Consider the following 18,353-nt stretch of genomic DNA (forward strand, 5'->3'; position numbering starts at 1 on the left):
GGGGGGGGATTATTTTTCCTTGTGTGCCATTTGAATGACTGAATAATTTTGAGTCATCTGCAAATTTGCTTCTTTCTTCAGATCTTTTATGAGTATGTTATAGATTACAAAGAAATGTACTGTGGAACCTTGGTTTACGAGCATAATTCGTTCCAGAAGCATGCTTGTAAACCAAATTGCTCGTATATCAAAGTGAGTTTCCCCATAGGAAGCAAGGGAAACTTGCTTGATTGGTTCCCACCCACACCTCTGAGGCCACCTCGCTGCTCACCCCCTCCCCCCCGAGAACCTGGACGCTCCCCCCTGCCTTATCCCATCTGACACCGGCATGCAGCCCACAGGACGTGCCAGTAAATGAAGACCCTTCCTGTTGCCTGGGCCTTGAGCATGTGCGCATGCTCAAGGCCTTCTGGTTCTTGCGAAGGATTTCCGTTCACCAGCACATCCTGTGAGCTGCGTGCCGATGCCAGGTGGGGTAAGGCTTCTGTTTGGGCGGGTTGGGGGTGCCAGTTCATGCGGGGGAGTGGGGGGGTGTTCATCGAGTCAACGCTCGGTTTGTGAGTCACGATTTGCGAGAATGTTACTCGCAAACCAAGGTTTGACTGTATATTGATACAAGATCCTTGTATGTGTCAAGTTAGGAAAAAAACTTGCATTGAAAACCTTGCACTGTAATTATGGCAAATTGCAACCTGTAAACTGCATATTATGTAACCCATTGTGAGCTCTTTGGAGAGAATGGAATAGAAAACAAAATAAATAAATAAAAAAGGTTGACTCTAATATAAACAGGGTGTGTGTGTTAATATTCAAGTGTCCTGCCAGGTTCTGTATCCAGCCCCGCTCCTTCCCCTGCCCTGCCAGGCTCTGCACCTAATTCCCCTTCCTGCTCTGCCAAGCTCTGCACACTGTCCCCTCTCCCTCCCTGCCCTGTCCCCTGTCCCCTCTCCCTCCCTCCTGATGCCTTGCAGGCCGTAAAACCTGGTGTTCTGTCGGTTGCCTGGGACAGGAGGGACCCCCTCCTGTCTCCTGTCACGGCCGACTGTTACAACTTTTACCTACCTCCCGTACCCTTAAAATCCCTGGTGGTCCAGCGGTGAACCAGAGGAGGAGCGGTCTTCCCGTGCTCCTAAATCGTGCAGAGCCACTAGTAAATGGTTGCCGTGAGAACTTGCGGCAGCTATTCACTAGCAGATCTGGGCAGGAGCACAGGAAGATCGTTCCTACTCGGCCAGGACAGGAGGCGGAAGGGAACCCTCCTGCCCCAGCCCACCACTGGACCACCAGGGAATTGAAAGGTATGCAGGGGAGGCGGGAGAGAAGGGAAAGTTTTTAGAGTTGACCAGAACAGGAGATAGGAGGGATCCCTCCTGACCCGGCCCACCACTGAAACACCAGGTCTTACGGCAGGCCTGGTGGAGGTCTGCAACAGGTCCAGGAGGGGGGGGGGGGGTAGGCACTGACCCAACTATCAGCTGAGACCCTCATTTTTGGGCCATTTCTATCTAAAATATAAAACAACACAAATATATTGCAAGGTACTGACACTTAGGGCTCCTTTTACGAAGCTGCGACTTTTAATCACACGCTACCTCCGTGCTAGCCGAAAAACTACCGCCTCAAGAGGAAGTGGTAGCGGCCAGCAGTTTAGCGCACACTATTACGCGCGTTAAACCACTACCGCGGCTTGGTAAAAGGAGCCCTTAATGCTACTGGCAATTGGTAGGATATATAATATAAAAAAACAGTAAAAAAAAAAAAAAATTACAAATTAACAACATTTTATAAATAAATAAATAAATAAATCCATCCACAATCAGTAATTTGTCCAAACCTTTCTTAAAATCCATCTACGCTATCCGCTTTTATCGCAACCTCTGGCAACATAAGAACATAACAACCTCTGGAATCAGTATATCGCAATTAAGCATCTAAAACCATAAAGATAAAACCAAACTTGAGCTTTCTACCAGATTTGGTTTATGTACTGTAGATACAGAAAGTAGCCACTTTTCTCAGTCTGTGCTGTGCATAATCAAAACCAGAGTATCTCTCACATCGGATGCATATCTGAGTCTAATATTTTGCACAGCTTAGTTTCAGACCTTAGGCTATTCATACTTATAATTTCATGGAATTATGAGATGGTCCACTGGGGACATGTTTCAAAATTGGATAACTTGACATGGAATGACCCTTTTGTCAAATTATTAAAAACAGTAAATCCAATATTGATTGTTCCCAACTGACATGCATCTAAGCATTTTTCTTTTGCCTTAAGATTGCTAATTCAAATAAGGCTCATAAAAAAAAATCACTAAAGCTGAAAATTATTCACTGATGTAGCTGAAATAGGTTGCTGGTCTCTGCCCAATTCCCAACAGAGAGGCACACATGAAAAAAATAAATGACCCAATTGCATATAACACGGATTTATATGAAACAGAAATATAAAGGGAAACTGTTGCTACTGTAATTTTATGAAAAAAGGAACATTTGCTGTCAATATAGCATCTACAAAAAAACAATATATTTCTTAGAAAAATGAGTTACATAGAAGATCCAGGTTTAACTCTTGTCTGTCAAGGACTGGCCAGTTTACACAAATGCATTTAGGAAAGGAAGGTGATCACATGGAAAGCCTCATAAAATATCTACTGTACCAAGGTATAAGATAAATCCAAATCTTGTTCTATATTCTTTCAGAAGCACCAATGAAAACTAAAACCATTTTTTTCTTTCGGGGGTGGGCAGAGAAAGGAAGAAAGATGGGGAAAACGGGATAGAAAACTAACTAACTAAATAAATAAAGAGTAAAAAACCAGAGGGAGGGGATTGTTGTTGAAATTAAATGGCAGTTCACATACAAACAAAACAAAACATAAAAATTAGATCAAACAAACAAAAAAAAAAAAAGAGAGAGAGATAGAGGAACTCGTGATTTTTTTTTAACACAAACCTTTGGGCATCAATTGCCTGAACTTGAGGCCTTAGGATTCCAAGCAATCCAATAATAAGGCTAAATGGAATCCTGAGAGAAGAATAGCTTCCAGCACACACAGACACATCGGAGCCAACTTCTACCAGCTCTTGTTTCGGTGGGTAATTCTCATTCTCAAAACTACTCCGCCATGTACTCGATTTCCTCCCAAGGAACGGCGCACTTCAATGACGTAAAAGAGTACGCACGTGCTGTCAAGCCTCTCTTTGGTTATCGCTGCCCGTTTCCGCTCGCTTCCACCAATCGCGCTTTCAATTGCTCAAAAAGGGAGATGAGGAATGACGGCGCACTTCAATGACATAAATCAGTACATGGAGTCAAGCCTCTCTTTGGTTATCGCTGCCCGTTTCCGTTCGCTTCCACCAATCGCGCATTCAGTTGCACGAAAAGGGAGATGAGGAATGAGAGAGTAAAGTACTTGTTGTGGTGTGTTAACCTGTACGCTTCCTGCTGCTGTCCCTTGGAGTTGTGGTCCTTGCTGTACCACCAGTAGTGAGTAAATTACTTTAAGTTTCTCCGCTTCTTGGCTGTTCATTGAGTTTCAGAGGATAGTATTCCCCTGTGCTTCCCACTAGAGGGGCTTCGGAGCTTCGTAGGACATATGCCCGGACTCCCCTGGTGTAGGTAGAGAGGAGATGGTGACTGACATTATAGAATGACACGGTGACAAAACATCACCGTCCCCGCGGATAACCATCTTCATGTTATTCTTTAAGGAGAGAGGGAAGAATCAGAATATGAATGGCCACAACCACTGACCCTCAAGCTTTGCTTTGAAGAATGCTGGTGTAGAAGGACCGAGGTTGAAATAGACACTAGAAAATGACTTGGGATTATTTTCCGCGGTTATCCGCGGGGACGGAGGACGGTGATTAATTTTGTCACCATGTCATTCTCTAACAGTACTGACATCATAAAGTAGACGAGGAAAGGGTATCGAGAGCTTCTAAGAGGGCAGGATGTGAGCTAGTGTTCGCGGTTTCAGCTCCTTCTCTGGTGTGTTGTGGTACTTAGGTGCTGATTTCGTATTGAAGATCAAAGGTTATAGCTACCCCGCTTTACTGGGTTCTTCCTCAAGAACGAAGATTTGTCTCAACCCTTCCTCTTGAAACTTGACAGCTTTGGCTATCCCTAGGTTTTGCTGAACTGTGGATCGTGAATCCTACGTACTATATTATTATTTTCTATCCGTGCTGCTCTCCTGTAACCCTAGTTCAACCGATATGTGTGTTTACACTTTGCAAGTGTTACTTGAATAACAAAAGTGATGATGAGTAGTACTACTGGATAATGGGAGGTAACTATGAGGCAAATTGCAGTTCTTGTTATTCATATTGCATTCAGGTTGTGATGTTCTCGAATTTTTGTCTTAGAATTTGTAAAGACTAAATTCTGAACTTGTAGCCAAATATGAACAACTGGATCCCATGAGTATGAGGTGATTTGTTGATAATTTTGAGCCTAATTGAATATAGAGAAGTCTATATTCACCTTAGACTAGAGCAGTTGATCTCAGTCTTATCCTTTGGACACAAATGTATTCATTGCTGGTAGCCTGAAAACCAGACTGTCTGTGTATGCTCTCAAGACTGGGGACAGAACCACAGAGCTAAAAGTAGGGCTGGAAGAATCCAGGAAGCATAATAATTATTGAGTGGTACATAGTCCATTCCCATTAGATGGGTCTCTAGTTTTTACCAAAAGAAAATAATAATACTATACTTAAGTGTTTTCAAGAGATACTTTGGGAGATTTTATCCAAAGAAGTAGAGGCAGTAGGAGGCTATGGCTATCCAAGCTTCTGAATGAGCAAGAACAGTTTTCTATTTCTTCACTGAAGAGATGATTCTTAGGAGGGATGGTGGAAGACTGGTTGTTTGTTTGTTTTCTGTGACAGAATGATTATTTATATAACTGTTTTGCATAGATATTCATGAATGAGAAGAGTCTACCTATACTACTTAAGGAACTGTGTTGTAGTTTTCACTGATTAATGTTTCTGAACCATTTTTTTTGTATGTTAGGAACTTTGTTCCTTTTTTTTAATTTTTGAACCCTAGCAGGTTCATGCTTCAGCTTTCCTTGACCCTTCTCCAGGACAAATCTTCCATTTTCACCCCCTGCCCTACTCCCTTTTCTGTTCATCTGTTCTCTTCCTTCTAGCTGTTCTTTGCCATTCACAGTTCCCCTTCCTATAACACTTGTTCCACTCACACCAATAAAAACATTTTTGCACTATTAATCCAATTTCTTTGAAATTTTGGTTAAAGAAATGGAGTACTTCTATGATCCCGGGCTCATACATCTTAAAGTGGCTATGGAAAGACTGTGCTTCTTTTTCAAAATGTTCACCTTTTGTTACCTTATAATCTTGTGGTAAAATGCTGTGACACTTCTTCCACATGGAACTCTGTCTGTAATGATGATGCCTTCATGATCATAAGCAAAAATCATCATTTGTTTGACTTTTGATTGAGCTCATCAAAATTTATTTGGTCATGGGGAAGCACTCGTCATTGAAAAACTACGCGAATACGGCTCCCTACAGTCCAGACATGAGTCCACCAGATTTCAACCTTTTTCCAAAGTTGAAACAACCTATGCGTGGACATCGCTTTGCACCTCTGGAAGAGCTTTCTTCCAGTGCTACCCGAGCCATTTGGCAACTGAACAAAACAGTGTCTTGGATGGAATAATGAAGCTTCCCGGATGTTGGGGCTATTTTTCCGTTTATGTCCCAGTCAATCACAGGTTTCAAAAAGTGTAGCTGTTGCCACCGCGCGATCTCCCTCACTGACCCACATCAGGTGGTGGTGTATTCAGTGTTTGGGACCTGACCATTGTCCGGAGTCGTGTGCCCGCTGCACTACCCTTCAACCTCATGCCCGCAAACATCGTCAAGTTCAGGTGGAAAAACTTTTTGGAGGTGTGGATCCACTTGCCCTGGTCTCGACCTTGAATCTGGTCAAGCTTACAGTGGTTCTGCCTTCTGCCTCTACCTCGACTTCAACTTTAATCAAGCCATCCTCATTCGGCGGGTCCTCGTGCTCGAGTAAATCGGCTAAGCCTTCTCCTGATGAGACGCTTGCCTCGCGGCCTCCCTCGGGTCAGGTACCAGCAGTAGTTATTAAGCTACCCAAGAAACATGTCTCAAAGTCGAAGAGTCATTTTTCCTTCTCTTCCTCGGAGACTACAGCCACACCAAATGTACCAGATCCTCAAGTCTCAGTATCGCATTTGGAGACTATGATCCAGACCATCTTGGATCATCTTGGATCCAGTTTGGTAATATGCTTGCCAAACAAACTCCTGCCTCGACTCTGCTTCCTGCAGTCCAGCCTGAGCACTTAGCAGTATCACAAGGAGTCAAGTCCTTGGCTGTGACTCGAGCTGATACTCCTCACTCTATACAAGGAGTCGAGTTCTTTGGAGTGCCTCGAGAGGACTCTACACACTCTATGCAAGGAGTTGAGTCTTTGCGAGTGTCTCGTCTGGAGCATAAGCATGCTACTCAGGGAGCCGAGTCCTTGTCAGTGTCTCGAGATACCTTGACACCAGACGTTCAATCCCTTTTGGTATCTTGATCTCCAGCTTCAACCCTCCCTCCTTGTATAAAGCATTGCCCTTCCCGAGGCATAGGGCAAAGACTCCTCGACTTTCTTCTCAGCGAGACCTGCCTGGTTCGAGGTACAGTTCTCCAGATTAGTCGAGGCATTCATCGAGGCATAGATTCTCTTCACGAGACAAGTCTTGTCTCTCCAGGCCTCGAGACTCTTCGAGGCCTCCAACTCTGAAGTCGAGGACACCACCTCCAGATACTGCTGCTTCTTTTCCTGTGAGGGATTCTTTCCATTCTCTCAGTGAGTTGTCTATACCTGCATATTCAGGCCTCAGGTATCAGTTCTCCAGAGAAGCTTCACCTTCGTTCTCTGCCTTGCGAGGCACGTCAAGGTCACCTTCTTCTCCTCGAGGTCACCCTTCCTTGGAGCAGATATCTTTTTCTTCCTTCCTATGTCAAATGAGTAAGAAACTCAATATTACTTTGGACTCTGATTCCAAATACTCTCAGGAATATTTATAAGAAATGGGTATGTCTCATCCTCCTGCGGAGTCTCAAATTGCCCATAAATAGACTTCTTTCTCAAACCTTTAAGAGAAATCTTGAGACGCCTTATTCCATTCTTGCTGTCCCAGGAAAACTGGAGTATCGTTACAGGATGGTCCACTGCAAGGGCTTCACGAAATCTCAGTTATCTCATCAGTCCCTTCTTGTGGAGTCTTCTTTGAAAAAGACTAATCCTGCCAAAGTTTATGCCAATGTCCCTCCTGGAAGAGAGGGCAGGACCATGTACAAGTTTGGTTGACGGTTGTATCAAAATTCTCTCATGGCAACTAGAGTTTTGAATTACAATTTTGTTTTCATTTCTTATTTCAACATCGTCTTCCAGATTTTCAGCAGACGATCACCACTCTGACTGAACTCCGCATGCATCTCCTTCAATCTTCCTATGATGCATTTGAACTTTCCTCGAGGGTTGCTGCCTTTTCAGTGGTGATGCTCAGGGCTCTGCACTATAGACATAGACCCCAATCTTCAAGATTGTCTGGCCAACATCCCTTGTCAAGGCAATGAGTTGTTTGATGATTCTATCGAGGCAGCTACTAAATGATTGTCTGAACATCAGAAATCGTTTGCTTCCATCACTCGTCTTAAGCCTAAGCCTTTTACCTCTAAAGGCTTCAGACCTCTTCCATCTTACCAGAGGCATTTTCCTTATACAAGAGCGCCTCCTAAGAAACAACCACAACAGCAAAAGAGGCAGCAGAAACCTCAGACTCCTGCTGCGCCTATGGCCTCGTAGCCTTTTTGACTATCTAATACAGAGCATAACCTCCATTGTTCTGCCTCTGTCCTCTCCCCTTCCCATTGGAGGTCGTCGCCATCATTTTTACCAATGCTGGGAGATCAATACATTGGACCGTCTGCCGTTATGGGCTGCACGCTGAGTGCCGAGGTCGAGGTGAGGAGTAAGATGATCAACCGGAGCTTGCGTGAGGATGGCGAGAAGGCGGCCCGCGAGGTCAAGCTCCTGTTTCTGGGTAAGAGACATCTGCCTTGGCGCTCTCGAAGACTTCTCCCTCCCTCATGAGGGTGACGTCGACACTCTCCTCATGCCTCTGCCGCTATCGGTGATACAGGAAATGCGTCTCTTTGTGCATCTAAGCCTTCTTCCATATGCCCTTTCACTTTCTCGCTGCAACGCCAGAAAGTTTGCCAGAGCCCCTGACTTGCCCCTTCCGGCCGGCCCTTGCTAGCAAACGGGCCCTTGGATGCTTCCTCTTTTATGCTTTCCTGCTCCATCTTCCGCTGCCCGGACATATCCCTGTGCAGCTCTTCTCCGCTTCTTTTGTTAGCTCTCGGCCCTCATTCACCTTCTGCATGAGTCGAAACGTCCCAATGCACTTGAGCTCACTTGCTTCACCTAACGCTGTAACAATTAAAATCATCCTGCTTTTATCGTTGCAACAATGCCCTACGTGTCTCTTTTTTAACTTCAAGATAAATAGGTGGCTTTTAATAGTATATTTAAAAACAAAAGTGAAGAAAATATTTTTTCACTCCATGCATAGTTAAGCTCTGAAACTCTTTGCCAGAGGATTTGATAAAGAAAGTTAGCATAGCTGGGTTTAAAAAAATAGGTTTGGACAAACTCCTTGAGGAACAATCCATAAACTATTGTAAAACAGAATGGAATCTTGCACCCCCTTTCACGGTTGGCCGGCCCCTCTGTCAAATTTAAGAACCCATTTTGGCCCACGAGTCAAAAAGTTTGCCCACCCGTGATCTAGCCCTTATTTTGATGTTCTCTATCTCCAACTGCTGGTGGAAGGTTATAACCTATTCATCTCTGGATTAATTTGCTGTGACTAAAGGAAAGGAAATTATCAGGTAAGACATTTTTTCTTCTCCTTCTATTTAGTTATAGAAGTGGCCACCACAGCTTACTAGATGCATCTGGGTTTATTTTCTTTTTTGAACCTATTTGTGGTGGTGGTTTTGTGTGACCTTTAAGTCAATTGAAACCAGCACTGGTCATACTGGCATGGGGAGATTTTATTCATGGCTACTGTATTCCCTTATTTAATATGTTTCTCCCATTTCAATATGCCTAATGTATTGATTGTGACAATAGATCTTGGCTGAAGACTATGTACCAGTTTTCTTTCTAGAATCCTGCACCTTGAGTCCAGCCACTTGGTATCACCTTTTAGTAATGATCACAACTCCCTTCGCAATCAGCAATGAATTCTGCTTCCATAGTATCTTCACACACAAGTATATCCTACTATACCAACTTAAATGCTCTTTTTAAGGACTTTTCAGGTGTGACTATTGTGTAAAACGTGGTGATATATTACTCCCTCAAACGTCCAAAAAACATTTAGTTTATCTTGGTCATGTACATTTTGTTTATCAAAATTAGTTTTATAATTCTAAACTGAAATATTCAAAAATAGCAAAACTTTCTTATTGACATAGCTATGTTCGAATGCTGCGTCAGAGCAAACAGCCTCCCTCAGTTCTGAGTTGCTCTCCTCAGCTCTTTCATCAATCTTCATACTAAGATGAACTCGCAATGCTTTTTGAACGTATGAGGAAGTGATATGTGACCAGGTTTGTCTGTATGAACTTTTACTGACAATGGTCACATCTTGGAAGTCCTTAAAAAGAGCATTTAAGTTGGTATAGTAGGATATACTTGTATGTATGGCTACAGTTAAAGAGTGATCCTACTCTAAGAAGTTTTTTGACTTTCAACTGTCCTAGGTATCCTCAGCATTATCCAACCTAGGGCACAGGACACTAGACTTTGAGACTGAACCCATGGTTTTCTGCATGGCACTGCACAGTTTATTGCCCCTGGGCTGGCTCATGTGTACTTTTATTTAAATTTATCAGGTATTTATAACTTTTGGTCAAGCTATAAAATTATTCATGTATCATGAGCAGCAGGGTTGCTTTGATAAACTATGTGTATATGCTTGTTAAAGTAAAATTACAATTTGAGACTGTAGACAGTATATATGGCACATTTTTATAAACTCTCTTGTTTTCTTTCTAAGAAATAATGGAAGAAGAAAGGAGGGCCAACGAGAAGGAAATAGCAAGCACTTCAATGATGGAGAATTTTGAAGATGATCCGAATAAACCTTTCACTCGGGACACAGTTCTGCCGCTGAAGTTCAACTACCTAGACCTGGAAAAAGAACTAGACTCCAAAAATGATCTTGTAAATTTTGAATTTTATCAATTAATATCTTTCTTACATATATAGCTATTTATGTTCTCTTTCTTTTTCCAATGTTTTGTTGTCACTCAGTGTTTTTATTATGACTGCTTTTAGCAGTATAATAGGAATTCTTTTCATAAGTTGGCTGGCTAATGCTTTAGGTTCTTCATATTAATTCTTCACCCCCCCATATAATGTCTTTGGCTTGCTGTATATGATTTTTAAATTTAAAACATCAATGCTAAATAAATATCAGTATAAATATTTTCAACCATTTTTGTAATTTTTTAAAAAAGTTTTATTTATGTTATAAAAATACAATACAAAAATACAACAAGGTGAGAACAACTGACATTCAGCAAACCAACGTGATATGAAAGTCAAAAATTCAAAAGAGCACTTCAAGCTCCATGGGACAAAGTTGGACAAGTTCCTGCTAAACTGGAACGTATTCAGGTGAAGCTGGACTCATTTAGAGCACTGGCCTTTGACCTAAGGGCTGCCGTGTGAGCGGACTGCTGGGCACGATGGACCACTGGTCTGACCCAGCAGCGTCAATTCTTATGTTCTTGTTTACAGACCGGAGCCCAAATAGCCCTGAATTTTCTCCAATGACAAGGACCACATTGTTTGACATTCAAATTTCAACCATTTTTGTAATTTAAAAGTGGGAACTGATTTTCATTGAAGCTACCGTGAAGAAAAGCTGCACTTAGATTGGCCCCACACCATGTCAGTTGCAGCATCTCAGAACTTGTGTCTGAGGGGTAAGAGATGCACACTGTGACAAAACAAGAACAGCTAGACAGTGCACTGTGCTGCATTGTTGTTGAAATATTCAGTTATTGCCTTTGATGCATCAACCTTTCCAATCTAGTGTGAATTGAAGAGCACTTTTCCAAAACTTGCTCAGTCTATTTTTTGTCAGTTTTGAGCTATGCGATTTTGGTCATCAAGGCAAGATTCATTTACTGTAGCTTATTCTGTGCCAAAACTTACTAAGTCCTCCACATATTTCCTATATATTTCCAAGGGTGAAATTCCAGGAACCTGTGAAAAATCTATACAACTGACATTGCATCTTCTAAGAGAATTTTCAAAGTTCTCCACCTTTGCCAGTAAAAATAAGCTATGTTTAATCAGAGCCTCCTTAGTAGTCACCAAAGACTTTGTATCAGCTGGCCGCATATAGCCCTGCCCCTCACCCACCCCTCGCCTAGCCAGTTACCTGCTGTGTGCAGTCAGGCTTGTAGCATGCTATAATTGCATTCCTTGCTACTTGCCCTCCATTGCACCCCATCCTTTCTTGTGTTGCCCCCACAATATATCAGAGTACGACTAACTCCAAAAAACTGAAAATTGCCACAGAAACTTAAAAGAACCCAACAACAAGGCAAAAATGGTCAAGGGTTCCGTGAGTGATTGCAGGACAGAAAAAACACCGATACTCAACACTAACAAGAATTAAAGAAATTAAAGAAATATTAGTGATAGGTACCCTCAGTGCGCAGGTTCAGCGACGGGAGCAAGCTCCAACGCTTCATGCGAAAAGGTAGAGGCTAACAAGCCCCCACTTACACACCATCATAGGGTACCAAGGGTGTGTTTTAAATCAAATAACACTATCACCAAAACAACAGTGCACAATGAACACAGGTGAAATATAGTGAAATCACGAACTGCAATCACTCAGGGAACCCCCCAGCCAACTCCCAAAAAAATCAAAAAAGCAACTTAGCTTCAGTGAATCTTCATCTGATGTCCAAGGGAGCGGGAACAAGACAGATGGAACGCCGCAGAACCAGGTTCAACCAAGCCTGGTTTCGGGAACGTCCCTTCCTCAGGAACCCATGATTCAAAAATCCCCCTCCCTCCAGCCAGTCTTGAGGTCCGCTTTTGAGTTTTGAATCATGGGAATACTAACATGGGCTACCTTTTTAAGATGTGTTATTTTACCAGAAGTCATGCTATTTTAGCACAGAGTCACATTGCATAAAAGATTATGAATAAGGAGTTTTTCATTCTTTTTAGATACTTCATCTCATTTTAGGTACTTCATCTCATGGAGCCTGGTCATTGTAAATGCAAATGTCTTACGTTCATATGTAGTTTTAAAGATTTCCTTTAGAACCCTAAACCTTGAAGGAATGATGTGGCTTTGTTAAAATGTTCTCCTATGGGTGTCTACCCTTTTGATTTTCAACTGTATGCTATTTTGCATTTAGAGTGGTGTATTCTTGCCTTTAGTTGTATGTGTTTTGCTAGTACTGCATAACATCCTTCATGTTTCTCATCAGTAAATCATAAAGGTATAGAATCTTTTGAGGATACATCTACAGTGGCAACACAGTTTTCAATTGTAGGTATTATATAAAATAACTAAGGTTCTTGTCTCTTGTGATTCTGCTGCAAGGGCCAATAAGTCCAGATCTTGCAGTCCATCTTTTCCCTGATGTGTACAGGGCTTTTTCTCCCTTTTGTACAGTCAGAGTTGCAGGATATCAGGAGCTTGCCTGGGGAATGACATTGGCTTGTTGGGTTTTGGGTATATACCTCCTTCACTTAACCATGGCTGACCACACAAACCTTTTACACGCTGTGGAAGCTAAGGACTATAAGAAAATACTTTGACACAACATCCTTCAGATTACTGGTGCAGTCGCTGATCCTATCTACACTAGGTTACTGCAACATCGCCTACCTGGGTATCCCCCCAAAAAAGTACAAAAATTAAGATTAGTGCAAAACACTGCAGTTCGCTTGATCTTCGGACTGAGAAAAAAAGACCACACTAGCCCCTATTACAAGAAATTACACTGGCACTGTGGAGGTGCGAATACTGTTCAAATTTGCTTGTATCTGCTTCAAACAAGTCTGGGGCCTATTACCTTCCTAACTGCAAACTCACTTCACTCTACACAACCCCACACAAACAACCAGAAACAAAACATCTTTGCATACCCGAAGATCACAGGCTGCAAATACAAATCCTTCCTAGACAGAACCTTCATGTTCCAAGCAAACAGACAGCAATCCTGGCTGGGAAACCACATAAATAAAGCCAGACAGACCTACAACACATTCCGAAAATCAATTAAAACCGCTCTATTTGACAAATTCCTTGCATAATCAGATGACCTCTCTCAGGTATTCTTTCCCTTTCAACCCCAATGTATTATGTAACATCTTTCTTCTCTCATATATTCATGCTTCTCCAATTTACTATGTAACTTCCTTCTTCTTACATTTTGTAATTCGCTGATTGTCCAGCCTTCTTTCTATGTGAACTGCCTAGAAGTCAGTTTGACTATGGCGGTATAGAAAAATAAAGTTATTATTATTATTATTATTTCCCAATATCCTCCAAAGTTAATCTGGTTGGCAGAAGAGTGGTGGTAGCTTGTACTGCTCCAATCTCAAAAAAGATATACCAGTAACTGAATTAGAAAAGGTTCAAAGAACGAACAAAATGATAAAGGGGATGGAACTTCTTTCATATGAGGAAAGGTGGTATATCAAATTTTTAATAAACTTGGAAGGGCTCTTTAGTTTGGAAAAGAGATGGCTGAGGGGAGATGTGATTGAGGTCTACAAAATTCTGAGTGGTGTAGAATGGGTAAAAGGGACTTGATTAATTTAAAAAAAAATTATGTAGACTAGGGGACACTCAAAGTTACATGGAATTACCTTTAAAACAGGGGTCTCAAAGTCCCTCCTTGAGGGCCGCAATCCAGTTGGGTTTTCAGGATTTCCCCAATGAATATGCATGAGATCTATGTGCATGCACTGCTTTCAATGCATATTCATTGGGGAATTCCTGAAAACCCAACTGGATTGCAGCCCTCAAGGAGGGACTTTGAGATCCCTGCTTTAAAACAAATAAGAGGAAATATTTTTTCACTCAAAAAATAGTTAAGCCGTGGAACTCATTGCCAGAAGTGGTAACGGAGATTAGTGTTGCTTGATTTTAAAAAAGTTTTGGACAAGTTCCTGGAGGAAATGTCCATAGTCTATATTATTGAGACAGACTTGTGGAAGCCACTACTTGCTCTGGGATTGTTAGCATGGAACTATGCTAGTTCTTGGGCTTTTGTCAGGTATTTGTGACCTTGATTGGCCACTGTGGAAATAGAATACTAGGCTAGATGGATCATTGGTCTGACCCAGTATGGCTATTCTTATGTTCTAATCTTCTCTGCCATTACAGTTTGACTGGTGGCTTGAACTATATAGCCCTATAGTAGTTTGTGTGTTTTTATAGCCCCTGGCTCTCTTCTTATTCCTCTTTTGGATTAGTGGGAGGGAACTGACAGCTTGAGAAGGGATATATCTGGAGGAAGAAGATCAGTGATCAGAGACTGGGCTAAATGAGACACAGTTGGGTGGATGTCAAGGAATTGACTGGGGAGAAGGGATAAGAGGTGCTCTTCTTTCCAGTCTTCCACTTCTTCCATTCTATCCTTTATGTACATTTTGTTTCACATATTCCCCTCCCCTCAGAAGATACTAGTAGCTTGGAGACAGTCGGCATATGTCTGATCCCTGCCACTCCTTCCATTTCCCTGTGTGCTTCCTATTTAATTAAGCAGTATATTGGAGAGGTAGGAAAAGTCAGCTGTAGGAACTCAACCTGCCCTGTACCTCCAGCCTTCCGACTCATTCTTGATGAGGTGGAAATGGATATGGAAGATTTTCGGGCAACTGCAGGGTTCTTCTTAGGTCAGGGGTATCCAACCTTTTGGCTTCCCTGGGCGGCATTGGCCGAAAAAAATGTTTCTGGAGTGCACAAACATGCAAACGCTGCAGCAAGACAGAGGAGGGAGCCGGCAAGACGGTAAACACCCGGGGGCAGCAGAGGAAAACACTGCATTGCCCTTGACCGAGGCCGCACAAAATACTTCACGGGGCCGCATGTGGCCCTCGGGCTGCAGGTTGGACACCCCTGTCTTAAGTGGACAGCAAAAAAAGGTTTACTGGCCAGAGATAGGTCTCTTCCTTTTCCTTGGCCCAAAATGGGACAGTGAAGTTACAGTACATAATATTGCAGCATTTTGCTTTGACCTATCCCATTTTTCAGTGATGCTTCTTGTTTTTTTTCTGGTTATATTTATTTGTTGCCTTGTTATTTCAGTCTGGTTGTTCATTATCCATAATAGACCACTGTGGTTGTAAGACAAATGCAAGGGCTTGTTGATAGACATGAATAAAGGAAAATAAATATGCAATTGGAACTTGGATTTGTTTTTCTTTCTTTCTGTAGATAGATGACAAAGAATTTGATATCCCACAAGTTGATACTCCTCCAACTTTAGAAAGCATCTTGAATGAGGTAAGAAAAGGCACACAATGGCAGTAGAACTGGAATTATAGGAACTTAGAAAGTCCTAAACAGATAAAAACATCAGTGGTTTACAATAAACTAAAATAATTATTAAATAGAGCAAATTGGCAGGGAGAGACAGAGATTAACTAGTATACTTAATCATGAAGAAGTGGAACCTATACAGAGTGCCAGATTTCACTCTGGCCACCTTGTTGGGCAGAGTGGATGACATTTACTATGTTACTATCAATAATAAAATTAGGAAACATCAAAATAATTATATTGTATTTTCTCCTTAATGTTGTACTATTAACATCTGTTTGTGCCATAAAAGTATATAGATGGTAATACTTTTATAAAAATGTATTTGCGGCATCACATATAAGAGGGAATTCATCAAACAGCATTAGGAACTTAGCATGCATTAAATGCTAAGAAGCCCATAGGTATAAAATAGGCTGCTTCTTAGCATTTAACGTGCATCAAGGCCCTAAATTAGAATATGGAGAGAAATCTGCCAAAGAGGCAAAAACTCATAGTAACATCTTTTTCAGATATATCAGAAGCAGAAAGTCTGTGAACAAATCCATGGGATCATTGGATCATCAAGGATTAAAAGGGGTACTTATGGAGGATAAAGCCATAGTGGAGAGACTGAATTAATTTTTGCTTCAGTCTTTATGAAAGAGGATAAGAACATAATTGCCGCTGCTGGGTCAGATCAGTGGTCCATTGTGTCCAGCAGTCCGCTCATGCGGTGGCCCTTAGGTCAAAGACCAATGCTCTATTTGAGTCTAGCCTTACTTGCATATGTTCTGGTTCAGCAGAACTTATCTAACCTTTTCTTGAATCCCTGAAGGGTGCTTTCCCCTATAACAGTCTCTGGAAGAACGTTCCAGATTTCTAGCACTCTCTGGGTGAAGAAGAACTTCCTTATGTTTGTACAGAATCTACCCTCTTTTAACTTTAGAGAGTGCCCTCTTGTTCTCTCCACCTTGGAGAGCGTGAATAATCTCTCTTTCTCTAATAAGTCTATTCCCTTCAATATCTTGAATGTTTCGATCATGTCCCCTCTCAGTCTCCTCTTTTCAAGGGAGAAGAGGCCCAGTTTCTCTAGCCTCTCATTATGCGGCAATTCCTCCAGTCCCTTAACCATTTTTGCCACTCTTCTCTGGACCCTTTCAAGTAGTACTGTGTCCTTTTTCATGTACGGTGACCAGTGTTGGATGCAGTATTCCAGGTGAGGGCACACCATGGCCCGGTACAGCGGCATGATGACCTTCTCTGATCTGATATTTATCCCCCTTCTTAATCATTCCTAGCATTCTGTTCGCCCTTTTCACTTTCACCTCGCATTGCGCGGATGGCTTCATTGACTTGTCTACAAGCTTCTATCCTTCCTTCCCTCCCTCCCATCCCTTGTGCAGCAGAACCCTTGAGCACTCCCCGCCCTACCGCGCAGCTGAACCCCTGCTGACCCTCCATCTTCCCTCCCCACAGAGGCGAGTGAGCGAGCCCCACCTTCATCCGAAGCAGCGTCGGGCCGGCAGCACTCTAAACAGGCTGCTTGGCCTTGTCCGTTGGGGATTTCACTCTGCCGCCCGCCTGCAGACCGCCCGACAGCAGAAGAGATACCAACTCTCTCCCACCACTAAACACCCCCTGGCAGCGGGAGAGATGCCCGCTCCCTCCTGCTGCCAAACAACGCATCACTGAACATCCCCTCAACAGCGGGAGAGATGTCCACTCTCTTCTGCCGCCACACAACACCCTCCCGCCCTCGGCCTCTGATGACCCCTGTCCTCTCCCCTTTCGTTGCTTAGATGGCTGACCGGAGGGATGCCTACTCCTTCTGGCCAGCAGGCTTGCCTTTTTAAAATGGTGGGCTCTCCCCTCCCTGGTGCATCCTGGGAGGCACCGGGGAGGGGTCAGAGGCTCTGATTGTCCCAGGTTGTCTAAGACCCCTCCTATGGGTGGGTCCTTAGGCGTCTGGGCCAATCAGAGCCTTAGGCTCCTTCCCAGTGCATCTGGGTATCTCTCCTGCTGTTGGGGGGAGGGGGGTTCAGGGGGCTGTTGCTTGGCTCCGGGAGAGAAGGAATGTCTGGGGGGGGGGTCACTTGGTGGTGGGAGGGCGTGGGCATCTCTCTCGCTGCAGGGGGGTGATTAGTGTTGGATGATTGTGCGACATGGCAGGAGAGAGTGGACATCTGCTGATCTTCAATTTGGTTTTTTTTAAATTATTATTTTAATTTGCATGGGGGGGCTTAGCAGTGTCAGGTGATTGGGCAACAGCAGGAGAGAGTGGGCATTTCTCCTGCCGATCTTCAATTTGTTTTTTATTATTATTTTAATTTGCTTGGGGGGAGGATTCTGAGCTGTGAAACCTTACTTTCCTATCAGTGCCTGAGCCAATCAGCACTCAGGCACTGATCAGAAAGTAAGGCAGCGACAGCTCAGACCTGTCGGTAAATTTTGACTGCAAATGTGGCACAACGAGGTTAGAGAATCAATCGGCGAGTATAGAGAATCGCTTGAAGTGATCATTTTAATATTAATAACCTTGTATTACATTTGCAAGGCAGTATCGGAGACTGCTAGAAAACTCGGAAAAGACTTTGGTAAGCCATTTTGATAATCTGCCGCTAAAATACTTGCACGCTAAACTGGATGGAACCGGTTTAACAAGCAAGTTAAAGGCAAATTTTAATTTTAAGAATCTGCCCCTGAGTTACCTTCT

The 18,353-nt window shown here is 42.9% G+C and overlaps 2 protein-coding genes across 4 annotated transcripts in view; one reads left to right on the forward strand and one right to left on the reverse strand.

Moving 5' to 3' along the window:
- Positions 1–3,197, reverse strand: part of DBR1 (debranching RNA lariats 1) — a 62,257-nt gene extending 59,060 nt beyond the window's left edge. The window contains exon 1 of one of the 2 annotated variants that reach the window (XM_033944525.1): positions 2,960–3,197. The gene's annotated coding sequence lies outside the window, so the exon portion shown is untranslated. The remainder of the gene's footprint in view (positions 1–2,959) is intronic. The other variant, XM_033944524.1, reaches the window with a different exon arrangement.
- An 88-nt stretch (positions 3,198–3,285) lies between these two features.
- The window catches only part of VPS8 (VPS8 subunit of CORVET complex), a 755,312-nt gene continuing 740,244 nt past the window's right edge, over positions 3,286–18,353 (forward strand). For both annotated transcript variants that reach the window (XM_033944522.1, XM_033944523.1), the window contains exons 1-3: positions 3,286–3,493; positions 10,127–10,293; positions 15,554–15,622. In XM_033944522.1, the coding sequence (XP_033800413.1) occupies positions 10,132–10,293; positions 15,554–15,622 (231 nt within the window). In that variant the 5' untranslated portion in view covers positions 3,286–3,493; positions 10,127–10,131. The remainder of the gene's footprint in view (positions 3,494–10,126; positions 10,294–15,553; positions 15,623–18,353) is intronic.

The sequence above is a fragment of the Geotrypetes seraphini genome, chromosome 5 (assembly GCF_902459505.1).
Source record: "Geotrypetes seraphini chromosome 5, aGeoSer1.1, whole genome shotgun sequence".
NCBI lineage: Eukaryota > Metazoa > Chordata > Amphibia > Gymnophiona > Dermophiidae > Geotrypetes > Geotrypetes seraphini.